The following is a 15691-nucleotide window of genomic DNA, read 5'->3' as shown; positions in this document are numbered from 1 at the left end:
GCCCGCTCCCAAGGAACGCACCTTTCCCTGGCGCGGCAGAAAGATCACAGAATCATGGAATGCTTTGGGTTGGAAGGGACCTTGAGAGATCGTCGAGCCCAACCCCCCTGCAGTGAGCAGGGATTGAACCTGTGAACTTGGCGTTATTAGCACCGTGTTCTAACCAGTATCTTGATGTTGAGCGCTATTTTGAGAACCTCTTCGCGCCAGCTGCGCAGCCGAACCCTCCGAGCTGAAGGACCTCTTTTGGGAGAGGGATGTGTTTGCCCAGAACGCCTGAATAATAGCCCCGGAGGAGGAAATGGTGTAGATGTAGCGCTTTTTGCTAACTAATCGCTCGGGGCGGGGGGGGGGGGGGGGGGGGGACGGACCCTCCCCTCCCCTCCCCAAACCGCTCTGACCGCTACCGCTCGGCGCTGCCAGCACCCGGGTCACCTCATTCACCCGAAGATGCTTCTGCCGGCGGCCTCAGCCCGGGCGCTTGGGCTGCGGCCTCCGCGATTGCTTCCGGGCCCCGGAGGGGCGGGAGGGGGCGGCACCGGCTACGCGGAGGGGAGGGGAAGCGGGGGGGGGGGGGGGGGGGGGCGGTGCGGCCGCCCCGTCCCGCCCTTCCTCCCCTCCCCTCCCCTCGGGGCGGCCGGGGCACTTGCCTTCCCCTCCTGCCCGCGGCGCCAGCGGAGGTTCTCCGCCCGGCTCGCCCATGAGCCTGCTCGGGAGCTACCGGAAAAAGGCGGGCAGTGACGGCTATGAATCTTTGCAGCTGGTGGACAGCAGCGCTGACGGCGGGGGCAAGCCCGGGGGCAGCGCGGCGGGGGCGGGCGGCCGGAGCCCGGCGCGGCAGCACCAGCAGCAGCAGCAGCACCACCACCACCAGCAGCAGCAGCACCAGCAGCAGCAGCAGCGCGCCGAGGGCGGCAGCACCATGGACAGCTCAGGTAGGGGCGGCCCCGCGGCCTCCACGGGGGTCGCCGCGACGCGCGTGGGGAGGGAGGGGGAGGGGGAGGAGGAAGGCGGGCGGGTGTCTGCCGTGGAGGGTCTGCTGCGCAGTGGCGGGGTGGTTGGCGTTGCGTGGGGTTGGGGAGCCTTTATAGCCGGGGACAATAGCGGCCCTTTGTCCAAGCGCGGGCGGTGGGATGGAGGAAATCCACCCGAGGCTGGGCGAGCCGGGCGGCCAGCGCTGCAGAAATCAGGGGCTAGTGAGTCCTCACGGTCGGCTCCTGTTTTCAGCCCCAAAGAGGAAAAGGTTGTTCTGAAGCTAAAATGGACGGAGTCTCCTGGGATCTTTCCTCAACTGACTTATTTCACGGAATCATCATTACTTTCCCCCCCCCCCCCAAAAGCACTCATCAAACTGAGTTGGATTAATTCGGATAGATGATGCACTGAATGCACCATTTATTTATTTATTTATTTATTTATTTTTAATCAGGGAGTAGGGGACCAGATGGTCTTTATGACTGGTAATGGGATAGAGAGCTCTTCACCTCTAAATCACAGGTTCAAATTTGCCTGGATCACCAGTAATCGAGAATTCTCATCTGATGGCTTTTAAGAGATCTCTCAAAACAAACTGGCTCTGGTTCTGGTTGGTTAGATGTGCCCATTGCAATGAACATCTACAGCCTTTGCAGAGAACTTCTAAAGATCAGACTTGTCCAGGGAAATACCCTGTTTAGCTGAGGGGGACCAAATTTGATGTCTGTCCATTGTAATGGGGGGATCTTGCAGTGATACCTGTACTCTTCCATGTAAGGAAAGGGTGGGCCCAAGACAGCAAGTACTTAAAATACATTACCTTTGTTTAATGTGGTAACCCCTTCCCAAGGGGAAAAAAACCCTAATGACCTATGGCTCGACTTGGGTGGGGAGAGTCTTGAATTTTTTTCACATTTTCTCTGATGTAATAAGAGTTGTGTTTTCCTCTTCCCCCTTCCATTTGAATTTGCTTTCAAGAGTTCTTTTGGGGGTTGGCTTTTTTTTTAACGTTTTTTACTCCTGGACTTTAGAAATGTGTTTGAATTTGCTGCTATAATATCTCTGCTACAGTTGCTTGTAATCATAGTATGTGTCAGTAGATTCTTACTCACAGTAGGCTGCTGTGTTACAGTTATTTGGATTCTTACATTGGCATCTGCTGAGATGGCTAGATATTGCAGTCAGTTTAATATCTATCATTAAAGCAATTATCTGAATGAGTTTCCTAGAACTTTAAGAACCAAAGGCATTAGTGTTTTGGAAGGTGGCATTTGCATCCAGCCAGGTGTGGGAGTGTGCTGCAGCTCGTGTCAAGTCATGGCTTTTGTCTAGCGTCAGCTCAGTGTATTATTTAAGTGTTGCTGTTGCAATCGTTGCATTCCACTCCCTGCTGAGCGGGGGGAAAAAAATGCTCACGGATAGCTAGACAATATCTTTATTTACAGGTTTTGTGCAATATTCAGCCATTTCAACAATTCAGCTACTAACTCTCAAGACATCCCAGACCATTAACTGTATTAATGCCCTCTATCAGTTTCTAGGATGTTCTCCCCTTAAACACATGGGCTTGCTGGGATTTGGAAGCGAATGGTTAAGAGATCTGTGTTAACTAGAGTTCGCTTCCTGTAGTTCACTGTGGTACTCTCACTGCCTAAATTTTACAGGCTCTATAAACAACGACACACCTGACACTTAAGCAGCAGCAAACCTCAGGCCTTAATATGCCCCTTAAATTGAGTTTATAGGATTTTTTTTTTAAAATACCTTATCTTTTTAATAAGGGCTTTTTGGTGGTTGTTTCTAAATTTTCACATGAAGTTCAAAAAAGCTGTACGGAGTGTGATGCTCTGTTCTAAACCTGAAGTCCTTACTTGTATCTTCCTTGTTCATTTGAACACTTTATGCTGATAAATGCCTAATTTTTATCAGTTCATTGCAAAGACATTTTTCTTTGCCAAGTGTGAAATTCTAAAAGCTTCAAGAACTGTATCCACCTCCCAGGTGTGCTTGTGATTTCTAGTGATTTGGTAATTGAAGCTGCTCATTAACTGTAGGACATGATTTATCTTTAATGCAGTGTGAAGATGGAGAGTTATGGGGGGTTTGGAATTAGGGAGCAGTGTAAGAGAAAGACAGGAAAATAAGGTGGCTGGGGTTTTGGCTTAGTAGGAGCAAGGGGGAAAACACCACCCACCTTCTGTGTTTCAGTTTTTTAAACAGAGAATATATTTATATTATAAATACTTGAGACTCCTCCCACTAATTATGCCAAAGTTGAAATTCCCAAGGTGGGCAGTGGTAGAGCATATTTTAGTTGGGAAAGAGACCCGAATTCCTTGGGAAGGAGAAGGGTGAGATAAATTGGTGACACATTATGGTGCAAGGGAGGTGTGCTGCTGGGTTTTGGTGGGGCAGGGGAGCCTCTCTTCTGCGTAATTAGATGGCAGACCCTGAGGGTGAAATCCTTGAGGTGCCCTGGCCAAATCAGAGCTCGTTATGTACTTCCCACTTGCCTGACCTCCCTTACATTTCAGTTTTGCTTTTTTAGTTTTTTTTCCTCCCCCTGATTTTAAATAATGGTTTCATGTGTGGCAGAACAGCTGCTGCCTGAGTTATCAAAATGGCTGTTTACAGTTGAGGAATGAAACAGTCCTGAGGTACAACACTGTGACACCAAGCAATTTGGGACGCTCGGTGCAGCAGGCTGCGGGTGCAGTGCCTTGGTTTGCCTGTCTGGCAGGGTTATTGCTGTGCTTGAGCCAAACATCTATGGGTGCAGTTAAAGAGCATCTTTGATGAAGTTAAATAATTGGAGAATTAAACCTTCCTCTGCTCTCCCCATGAATTAAGTTTCATGTGCACCAGGGCAGTGCACTCTGGGCATAGAAAAATGGCCTTTGCATCTGGAAGATGTGTGTGTAGATTAATATTAAGCAATTATAGAAGTTAGATGAGTGAGGATTTGTGCCGAAGGCAAAGTGCTGGCAATTCTGGGGCAAATTGCCATTGGTTTAGCTAGCATGGCTGTATTTGCTTTTGCTGCAATGACACTAACTCACGAGGTGAGAAAGTGGGCCCCTGTTGGGCTTTTCTAATTTTTTTTTCTTTTTAAAACTAATTCAGAGTATTAGATCTTAAAGTATCATCTCTTAATGTGGGCTTGCAATCTCATAAGCAGCTTTTTGCAATGAAATTAATCAGTGGTCACAGCTATGCTGTAACTTCTGAGTACTTATGATTATTAGCTTAATATTTTTTTTGACTGGTATCACTTAGCGTCAAAAGAAAAAAACCCAGGAACCCAGAGCACTGTGTGTGTGGGAGGGGGTTGCTGTTGGAAGGCAGGATCTGATCATGGAGCTGGTACAGAGGGGCTCCCGAGGGGCTCTCCGACCCTACCACGCCTCTGTGCCAGTGTGCTGGGGGTGCGAGCACTAAGATGGAGGGTCTGACCAGGCTGTGTCCAGTGGCTGAGCCTGGGAAAATAAGATTTTCAAAGTCTCTGGAACTGTAAATGCTTCTTGGTTCAGATTGTTAAAAATTTTTCTGCCACCATCACCCATGCCATGCAGAGGAGGGCTAACATGAGCTTTTTAACTGTAGCAGTGACAATTTAAGTTGCTCAAAGTATAGCTTGGGGTACCTGTCTGCTCAAAGGCAGCATAAATGGAAACTCCTGCCCACAGTGATGTCGAGTGCCTCCCTGATAGGCTTGGGTTTAGCTCAAAGGAGCCAAGAGCAGAAACTTTATTTCAGGTAGGGTGGCTGTACCAGTTACTGCTGCTATCTGATGATGCTTGTGTGATGACCTTGTCTTTGGTTGCTTTAAACTTTGCCAGACTTAAACCAGTCAGAATTAAATATTGGTCAGTGTGTGGTTTAAATCTAAGATTTAAATACACAGTGTGGTCTGTTCATACACGGTTATGCTTCAGTTCTGCAATGCCTCGAGTGGGCATTAAAGCTCTGTGCAACTTTAGCACATGCCCTTAGCTGCTGAATGTTCATTTCCCGATGTAATGTTTTAAACAACTCCTATGGAATATGCTAGATGCAATATAGTAACATGATCATAGCGCATAACTCTAATAGGACCTATACATTACTGCTAACTGCCAGTTCTTCCAGAAAGTGTGCTGGACTTGGGTTGGAAGTTTGAGGATGGAGGGAAGGGGAGATAAAGGGAGACTTGAGCTGAAGCTGGCAGGACACAAAACATTGTAAGTTCAAAAAACGAATTCCAAGAAGAGCATCTATGTAGTACTCCTTTTGTCTCTATTTTTAAGTTGCTGAAAGTGCTCACAAGATGAAAAGCAGGCAGCGAAGAAACAATTTATTTAGGTTTTTGCTGTGGCATTCAATAATGTTTTCTTAGCAGCTGGCTGAGCATTGAAAGAAGAGGTTCTAGGAAATAAGGTATAAAAGTAACAGCAAGGATACACATTACGAAAGGAAAAAACTCTATGCTCTTCTGTGGTGTTTTTAAACTAGCTAACCTACAAAATAGCTTTTAAACACTCGGGATAGACTTGCTTGTGCTACGTGCTTCCCCAGGCAGAGAAACTGCAAAAGAAAAGTGTTTTGAATAAATTGCAAGTGTTCAAGCTGAGATTTCTTGAACTGTTTTACACTTGCAAACATAATCTCTTGTACTCTGGTGATTCCTTTTCACTGAGTCAGAAGAGAGACATCTCCATGTCACTGGCACAGGGACAAAGACTGTCGCTGACAATGTTGTCTTGTATTCTCTTCTAGCTGCATTTTCAAACAGGGAGGTTTGGTTTAATAAGTCTTTTGTTTGCTTGGTGTTTTTTGGACACTTGAATGGTTTGGTGTTGGCAGTAGTGCTTTTCTTTTTTTGTTGTTTTGACAGGGAGGAGAAGCAGACAGAATGTCAATCAACTTTGAAGACCGATTTCATGGTTTGTGCTAGTAGTTCAGTATTCCAGCCTCACATGCGTTTTGTTCATTGTAGTACGAGCTTCATAAGGGAATATATATATATAACATATATACATATATATATATATAACATATATAACAAATGAAACAAATTTGGCAGAGTAGTGGGGGGTGATTCCCCCCCATCACTACTCTTCTAAAAAAGGAAGCAAAACTCCCTCTTTGTGGAAATCCTCCATATTGCTTGATTGATGGTGCAAGCAGCATTCTTTAGTTACTATTTCTCAAGCAAAAGGCAGAAATATCTTAATTCTTCAAATTTCCATTAAGTTTAAATTTAGGCAGTCTCAAATGAACCTTCAAATAAAAAGCCTTGAGCTCATACAATAGTACTTCTAGAATTTTATCATAGCACAGCACAAAAAGAAGTTCTTGAGCTTCTCTACCCTACAGCGTGCTATGTGCTGTCAGTGGCTCCGAGTGCTTCCTAGGGGAGGTCAGGGACCCTGTCCCAGCCCACACCCAGAAAGGGACGGTGACTTCTTGTGGGAGGGGGAATAAATTTTTTTCCTGTAGTCAGAGCAGTACTTGAGGAGGGAAGCAACACTGCCTGCCTGGACGTGTGTTGCCCAACAGCAGCAGAAATGCACAGAAATCTCCCTGTACCAGCGTTTCCTTAAGGTGTGAACTAAAATATATTCCTATTCGAAGCATCTCCTTTAGGAGCTTCTGGGTTCCTCCTATCTCCTCTCCTTCCTCCCAATGTCTATACTATATGAGCTCATTGTAAGCTTATAATGACTTTATCTTCCCAGCCTCACTTCATCTGAAAAGGATGCTCATAGCTTTTGGGAGTGAGAAGGGCAGAACAACACGGGGTGACCCTTCCGTTAGAGGTAAAGCTGACAAGAAGTTCTTGGGCAGGTAGTAATGCAGCTTTGAGTCTTGAGGCAGTTTCTATCTATTCCAGGCAAAAGGCCTGCATAGGTGCAGTGCCAGCTAATTGCTGGGAAGTTGCAGTAAAAAACCCCGAAGAAACAAACAAAACCCCCCAAACAACAACAAAAAAACCCCAAGTACTCCCTCACTTGAATAAATTATTCAAGATCTCTTAATGCTCGGGATGTCTGCACCACAAGATGGGTCTGTGCCGAACCCTCCGTGCACTGAACCGGTCCTTACAGTGGAAGGGGCAGATGCTGACTGGGGAGCAGTGGCTTTGGCAGCTGCCTGCGCTGTCTGTCCTTGCTTCCTGAAAGCTGGAAACTCTTTCTGTGCTTACCTCCTGTAGCCCATCCTCTCCCAACCTTGCCTAGTATTGCTTATAGAGTTGCAGTTTGTATTAACTGCCTCTGTCAGTGGCTAATTGCCTGCTTAGGAAAGAAATATTCTGGTTTTCCCCACGCATTTTGGAGCTGGCCGTGCTCTGGGGGAGCTCCCTGAAGCAGTGTTTCCTCTCTGGATAGCCAGCCAGCCGCCCAGCTCATCTCTGGTGAATCCAGCTTTCCCCTCCTGCTCAGGAACCGCTGGGTTTTGTCTTGAGCAGTCTCATCATTAATGCGCTTAGTGCAAAATAGCCAAACTGCGCAGGTTTTGGGGTGAGGGATAATACTGGTTTATAATCTCATGTGATTTGTGATCTGATGAGCCCTTATCTTGCATTAGGTTCCTTGGCTTACAGTGCATCTCCTGCTTCCCTGTGCCCTTAGAGAGTGCAAACATCATTATAGCCTGATCTTAAACTTCCTTTTGGCCATGCTGAAGTCATTCCCATGGGCTTTAACCTCTTTTCTTGGGGATTACACTTGCTAAAGCAGCCTTCCACTTGCATGCCACCACTGTGTGTTTTAAAGCATCAGGACTAGTGAAACCTGGGTTTGGGAGTCTCAGCGATGGCTTTATCAAATTCTAGAGGCCTGTTCTACTGCTGTTGTCCTGCAGTTCTACTCTGCATGTGTTTTGCTGTTTATTTGTACAGAATAACACTTAAGATATCTGTGCTCAGCCTTGTAGGGAATCTAACTCTACCAGGAATCTGGGACAGTGGTGGAGGAGGGGACAGATGAGACTGGTAGCAAAAAAAAAGGGAAAAAATCAGTCTTCAGGGTCTGTGTGAGTCTGAGGAACTTCCGAAGAAACTTCTGCAGGTGGAAGTGCTCTCCTTTCCTGCAAATGTCCCTTTATCACTGTTTTAGCTGCCTCTGCTGCTGCTGACTTCTCCCCAGCCCCTTTGCAAACCACCACTCAGTGCCTATTAAAAAGTTGATGTAATTATGATGCTTGGGCTACCTCTGATCTAAGAGGGGATGTAAGTGCGTATAATAGCATAGATGTTTTAAAGTCTTTGCTTAAATGTGATAAAGCTGTCCAGAAAAGAGCTATGTGCTGGAAGGAACAGTTAGGGAGGATTGGGCTTCAGGGTGCTGAGATTGTGCTTTTAAAACGTAGTTGACAAATGAAGCACTCGGATCTAAATGCTATCGATTATCGCTGGATGCAAAGGAGCCACCTGCCCAGAAATTTTCATTTAGAAATGTGTGCCACCCTCCCCCTTGAAACGGGAGTTTAAACTCTTTCAGTAACATCTGCAAATTGATTTGCAATCCCCTGAAATGCGAAGTGCTGAGCATGGAAGACAGACTCAGTGTGGGGAACTGCAGGAGCTGGAGACATTGAGGGTACCCAGGGATGTGGGGACTCTGCTCTTCCTGGGTCGATTTGGCTGGCTGTTTTTTGCACACATATAGGTACATCATGTATGGAGGGGTATATGAGGATGCTCTAATAATGTGGCAGGGGTGCCTGCACCAGGGCTGCTCCTCCTGCCCTCCGCATGCTGTGTGGGCTCTCGTGCAATGCCAAGGTGAAGCCCATAAATACAATGACGGGACCATGGCAGCCTGGCTTCATATCCCTTAAGGCTGCTGTGAAATTGCGTCCCGCATTACACAGGCTTTGCTGGGAGAGCTGCGTGTGGGAGGAACGTGAGCTGGCGGGGCTGCTGGGGGGAGGCAGAAGCACAAATAGTATCATTTTTTGCTGAGTGTTCCTTAAAAACAATTCTGCCTTTGTTGCTGAAGCCACAACAACAGCGGCTCAACTTCTTTCAGTTCGGGGACCTTTAAAAGGGCCCTTTCTGCCAAGGCACAGGGCAGCCTCCACTGCATCCCTTGCTCCCCTTTCATGCTGTGCCCTGGTCTGGAAGGGAAAGACAAGCAAACAACAGCCCCCCCCAGTACTTTGTAGGGAGGGAGAAGGCTGCAGTGAGCGGCTAAAAACTTCCAGATATGTGGAATCTGGGACATGTATGCAGCAGCTAACAAGTTTTTTCTCATCATAGTGTCAGGCTCTTGCAGTACCATAGAAAGAGAATACAGAGGAGCATTCAATACTCCCAAACTAACCTCTTTTTTGGGAGGGGGGGAGATGAAGGCTTTAGTGCTTTTCTAGAGAAGAACCATGGTGAAGAACGGGGAAAATTTAGCTCTTTCCTTGCTCCATTTCTAAAGAAAGCACAGGCAGTAGCTCTCTGAGAGGGGGAGGGGGGGAAAAATTGACATTGAAGATACTGTTACATATAGTCTGGGCAGACTGGGGTAAACCTGCTTCCTTTCCTATGGTTTCATGTCTGCTTTTTGTCTGCCCTTTACAGGCAAAAAGGGTCTGTTTACTCTTGCTAAGTAACCTATGAAATGCAGTACTTCACTGCTGATCTTCAATTTCTAGACATCTTGCTTTCACCTCCCCCCTCTCAAGCTAAGTACTGCTTCATCAGCATAAATATTCAGACTGACACAGTCTTAAATGCCTTTTAAATGTCGGCTCATTTCCCCCTTAATTCTCTGGAGAGCTGGAATTCATGGCCTGTGGTTTGTAGGGTTTGTGGGTTGCCTGGGGGTGGTGGTGCTCAGGGACCCCCCAGGCAGAGGAGGGCCACAATGTGCAGATCTTGCAGGGAAAGCTTCCAAACCAGGCATTTCTCTCTTGTTCCAACCAGTGAGCATCTCTGTCAGCTGGTGGTAGTGTGGTACCCTGGTACCCTCTGCTGCTGGCCCCTCTGTGGTCCCCTGGGAAACGTCCGGCTGCCAGTGATGGTGGCTCGTGCCGAAACATGCTCCATCACACAGGGTCACACCTGCTTCATTCACCCATTTCTGGCCTCAAAACCCAGCCTTTAAAACAGGACTGGTTTAGGAGGCTTTGATTTTGGCATTAGGCACAAACACTACTTGTGGGACTGCAGCAAGAGGAGTTGAGGCAAGTGGTCCTTCGTGGGGGTATGGGAGGAGGGAGGTATTTCCCTTCTGGGTACAGCACGGTTTCTCTGTCCATATGCAGAAGATGAGTTTCCTAGTTTGGCTGATATATACACTTTGATGGTTTTGCTCTACTAAGGGAAGACAGATGACAGTGGGTCTCTTTTGACAGTATCAATATTAGTCTTTCCTTAAGCTCTGAACACCCCAAAGCTGTCCTGCTAAAGCACTTCACATCACTCTGGCGTAACACCTGTGTCTTTGGTGAGCAGGTCATGGTGGGACAGAAGGCAGAAGAGCCATGCTCAGCTGTTCCTGTACAGGAGTGCATCCTTCTGAACTTCCCTGGTGGTCACAGCATTCTCCTCTGAAGCTGTGCACCCACTGTGGTGGGACATGTCTATAGGGATGCCGCGTTTGCTGCGCTGTCTCAGCAGTCTCTCTGCCTTGGGAGAAGTTCTCCTCCTGCACTGCGCGTCCTTTTCTTGATACTCTGTAAAACTGGCTAGAGAGCAAGGAGAGAGCTTAAGTGCTTTAATTAACATTTCTATGCTCTCCAGCTTCCCTCCTGTACAACATAAGGCTGGTTCTGTCAGCAGAGGCTCCTTCAAGTTGTAATCTGTCCAGAGAAATCCCACCCTTTGGCTGATGATGAGAAGGGGTTGTGATAGGAATGCTACGGTATGACATATTTTAGTTTTGTAAGGAGATGCAGCAGGATGTTGCTTTACTTGGTGACTGCTGGAGGCTGAACGCAGAATAGTCTCTTCTCGGAGCTGGCATTAACTCAGAGCAAGTACCTTCAGCCAGAACAAATACAGACTTCACCTTGTAAACTGAAGTTGTCTCTTTTTCATGCTGCTTCATTGACTTGAAGCACTTCAGTGAGGAGATCGTTGTTGCCATCACCTAACGTAGCTATTCAAGAAAAGCCATCCCATGCATCTCAGGCACACTTTGCAGGACACACCCAGCAGTAAAACCGCTACATTAAAAGTTCCTTTTAGGAAATGAAAAGCCTTCAGTGAGCAAGTGATCCCTCTGAAACCTGTGCTACAAATACAGGTCAGAAGCATGTCTCTGAAGCGCACTAAGCCTTTCAGGGAATATCCAAAAACTGGGTTAATAAAGAGTTCTTGCCGTGTAAGGCACAAGGTGCATCTCATATACATAGAGACTAATTTGCCATAATCAGACTTATAGGCAGCAGCTCCAAGCCATGGTCAACGTTACCTGAACTGCTATGTGATAACATGCTGAAAACTGGGATCCGAGCCGCGTGGCAGGCTCCTGCTTTGCTCACTTGCAGCACACTATTTCTACACAGATGAGCTTGTGAGCTCCTGTTTCTGCTGTAGCAGAAGATGCTTTTGGAGCTTGTGTGGGGTCTGTGCATGTTAATTTTGGCTTTGGCTGCAGCATAAGCAAATGTGCACACAGAATGCGGTTCCTGGTGGGATGGAGGGGAGGGAGAGGGTGTCATGTGCCTCGGGCACTTCATTTTAATACAAAATGTGCCTTTTGCCTTTGTGTTAAGGGAGAGAACTATTTTTCTCTTCTGAATTTACCACCTGACTCTGGTAGGAAGATCTTTCCAAGCAGGGAAATGCCATTATGCCACTAACTCAATATCCTTACCAAGCTAGTGGTGATCAACTTACCTGCGTGGTGAAACCTGAACCTCCTTCCTGCCAGGCTCCGAGAGGGAGCAACGACGGGCTCATCCCTTCAGACTCAGCGAGTGTCATGGGTTCTTCTTCCACCTCAAAATAGGTCATAGTCCTCTGCAGGCTGGCCAGTGTGCTTGAGGGAAAACTCAACTGCTCTTTTCTCCGGACTTCTATGTTCAAGCAGAGCAAACCTATGAAGACAGCTGTCTCTGAGTATGGTTCAGGGACGTGCAATGGCAGCAGTAGGTGATGCCTGGCCAGGTGGCTGATTTCCACAGGAGATGTGTGGGACGAGGGGCTCAGCCCCTGCTGTCCTGGTGCCCCGTTCCAGCGGCTGTTGCATGTGGCCCAGGGAACCATAGCCATCCTTTGGAAAGGTCTGCAGTAGCTCTGAAGGTCTCCATTTATAAGTGGGACTTAGCACAGAAATGTTTTTTTCAGCAAAAAATGCAGCGGCAGGCTACCATTTTTAATCAAGTTTTTTTTGGCTATTCTTGTGGGTTTCTGTATATATTGTCAAGTTTGTGTGTTAATGCATTAACCCTTTCTGCTCCTTTATACATCTTTATGCTTTGTAGGAGACGCTGCCTAGCAGAGGAGCCTTTGAATGTATTTATGTTGTTTTTCTATGAACAGTTTGTGAAGACTGTATCATTCCTAGTAACTGAGAAAGACTGTCTTTGTCAGCACCAAGGATGTTGCTCTCATCCAGTGACTAAAAGATACCTGAGCAAATTTCTGCACCTGGTATAGTACCACGTGCTGCTATGTTGTAAGCTTCCTCAATAGCGTCACAATAGCTAAGTAATACTTGTCTCGTGTTAAATCTTAAATACTAGTTTTGTGCTCTTGGTTAAGTAGCACCAGCTTGCATTTCTTCATTAGACATCCTTTCTGTTTCTCTGTTTTAGTGTACATAGTAAACTTGAAACTAATTGCTGCTGCCTCTTTTAGAAATACAGTGAAATTCTCATTCTCTCTCTGTTTCTCTTCCTCCCCCCCCCGGGTTGATTTCTAAAGATTTAGGCTTTCCATACTCTTGAAGCCTTTCTGTTGCTCTCCTACAGCATTTCCAACCATAAAAATGTGTCCAATACCATTGGTCCTCTGATCCCTTTGCCCCCTTTCTCATGTTCCAAGTTACCACCTTTCTGCCTTCCTTTCTTTTAAAAGTTGACCTGCAGAACTGAAAGTACCTTTTGAACATTACCTCCTCCTTCCACCCTTGGCTCTCCTAGCACAGAGTAATATGAAAGTAAAGTTTTTGAAGAGAGATCAAACACTGATTCCCAACTTGGAAGCCGACAAGCTACTTTGATATTTTTCTTTTTTTTTTTTTTTTTAATCATTCTTGAAGTAGATACTTGCAAGTGGTTCGGCAAAAGAAATATTCCTGTGCCTTGAGGAGGCATCATCTGTTCTGAAGCTGGCAGAGTATTATCTATTTTTTTAACAGCACAATGCAGAGGAGAAGATACAGCCTCTAATTTTACCAGTCTAGCACATGGATCATGTGCATGTGGATCATGACCACATCAGAGTGTATTAAGCACCCTCTGTGCATAGGGGAATGAATAGCATTACTTTAGGAATGGAGTCTCCAGTTTAAAGATATATATTATATTTATTGATAGCTTGCTCTGGTTTTGACAGAGTGAATGCCATTTAAATGGGTTTAGTAATCTACAGAGTAAATCAGTAGGAGCTTTTTTAGATGTAGGTTTTTCATGTTTGTTAATAGTCTGAATGCCTCTAGAATATTTCTTCTGCTAATGATGATTATGTGAGCAATATTTCAGTAGTGTACATCTAACACCACTCATGGACATGCTATAGAAGCAGAGGAGTGATAGCTGTAAGGGCTCTTTGTAAAATACATAACGAGCACCGGCAATGCCACCAGCCTGCCTTAACCATGATAAATCTTTCCCATTTCTGGGTGCCGGAGTAATTAGTAATGACCAGCACGTTTGTTCTACAAAGCAGCTGTCCCATGGCTCTACAGCAGGACAAATATTCTCAGACTTTCCGGGTGCTCTGGGAAAGGCAATGCTTAGCAGATGCCTTCTTGACTATAAGACTACCTGAGAGTGTGGCCTGCATTTACATAGGTTGCTTGTTGCTTATTTTGCTGTGCTAGAGGATCTTCTGACTAATCTGATGTAATGAGGTAACAAATGTAGTTAGTTTGCTAAGATCAAAATACTTGAGGCCTGGTGAACAGAAAGCAATTTTAAAGTAAAGAGCTTAATTTGTAGCTAATAAGCAGTTAAAATATCATTTTACCAGGTTTGTGTCTAGCAACTCAATTCTGCAGTAAAACAAAACCACATTTACTCAAGTCTACATCCAATTTATTATACTTCTACTTTTCTAAGCAGGATGCTATTAACACAGCACCGCTATAAGAAGGAAGGCTGCAACGAATCGGTTCTTGGTTAAGACAGTGGAATAGTTATTCTATTATAATTGCAAAATGCAAACATCTGAGGTGTAAGGCCATATCACAGTCCACCAAAATAACATTTTAAATGGCTCTTGGTTTGTGTGTAGTCTCCTATTGAGTCGATGATCATTCCTGAGCCCAGCTGGCTAGAATGTGTTATCTCTTATCTCTGGAAAATCATGATTTCGATAAGTAAAACTACTTTTGCCCTATGCTTGACATGCAGCAGTACATGTGAATATATTCAGTCTGAATAGAGCAGTTGGCTCTGTGGCTTTGTTCCAAATAAGTGATGTTGGTTTTGGTTTTGTTGTACTTGAAGGTGCCTCATCGCCAGACATGGAGTCCAGCTATGGGGGAGGCTTGCTAGATATGGTGAAAGGAGGAGCAGGGAGACTCTTCAGCAATTTGAAGGATAACCTGAAGGATACCCTGAAAGATACATCTTCAAAGGTCATGCAATCTGTTGCCAGGTACAGTACAGCTGAAGCTGCCCAATGCAGGTAAAATCACTAGCTGCAAAATACCTGTCTGAGCTGACGTCTTAACTAGCACAGCACAACTTCCAGCTAACCTAATGAAGGAAGGAGGTGAAAATCACAAGTGACTTCTTTGATTTGGTCTCATAATTGGTATTTGGCCTCAAGGAAGCAGGAAAACCAAAGTAAAAAAATCTAAGCTTCATAGTAAGTGAGCATCAACATCCTGAAATCTGGAAAAGCCCTCCCCAGTGAAAGTGGAGCACTTGGTCTCTGATTCCTTCACTGATGCCTGTGGGGTCCTTCTACTCAGCCACCATTTGAATATTCTGTCGCTGAAAATTGGCTCATGTTGTATGCATTCTCTTTGCTGTGCAAGGAGACTATTCTTGCTGATGTAACTGTTCCCTTCACTAAAGCCACCTTTTGAGTTGAAGAAACAGCTGAGGTCACTTTGCTTTGGTTATCTCTGCTGGGGTTGTCCCCTGTGCTGGGCACTCTACCTGCCTCTGAGGGATAGGAGGCTATGATAAATTAAAGAAACTTAATGCATGCAAGACCTCAGAGGCTTTGAGGGATCTGCAAAGTGGCAAACTACTAGAGACTTCTCCTGAAAACTGGCACTGAAAATTAATGACAAAAGGGAAAAGGGACCTTTTCTGCAAGCTTCTGCATCCAGTTAATTGTGTATGTAGAAGGGAAGGCTGGGTCACTGTCTGCAGGAAGCTATTTGCACCCTCTAAAGACATAATGACAAAGTACAAAGAATAAGTTTTAAGATCATTCTGTCCTTGTGTTATAAGCAGATCTTTGTGGGAAGACACTCTTCTCCTGGTTCCTTTAATGTGCTGTCTTCTGTAAACATGTGCATAATGTCTGTCTCCTACTTTGTCTTCTTTTAGTTACACCAAGGGGGAGCTAGATATTTCATACATTACCTCAAGAATCATAGGTAAGTACGGC

At 45.7% G+C, this 15691-nt stretch overlaps 1 protein-coding gene across 1 annotated transcript in view; it reads left to right on the top strand.

The window, feature by feature from the left end:
- The first annotated feature begins 700 nt into the window (after positions 1 to 700).
- The window catches only part of DNAJC6 (DnaJ heat shock protein family (Hsp40) member C6), a 37515-nt gene continuing 22524 nt past the window's right edge, over positions 701 to 15691 (top strand). The window contains exons 1-4 of the mRNA XM_075710705.1: positions 701 to 858; positions 919 to 935; positions 14572 to 14722; positions 15631 to 15680. Of these exons, the coding sequence (XP_075566820.1) occupies positions 701 to 858; positions 919 to 935; positions 14572 to 14722; positions 15631 to 15680 (376 nt within the window). The remainder of the gene's footprint in view (positions 859 to 918; positions 936 to 14571; positions 14723 to 15630; positions 15681 to 15691) is intronic.

This window comes from Pelecanus crispus, chromosome 5 (genome assembly GCF_030463565.1).
Source record: "Pelecanus crispus isolate bPelCri1 chromosome 5, bPelCri1.pri, whole genome shotgun sequence".
Taxonomy (NCBI): Eukaryota; Metazoa; Chordata; class Aves; order Pelecaniformes; family Pelecanidae; genus Pelecanus; species Pelecanus crispus.
This window is presented reverse-complemented; position numbering and strand designations above follow the sequence as displayed.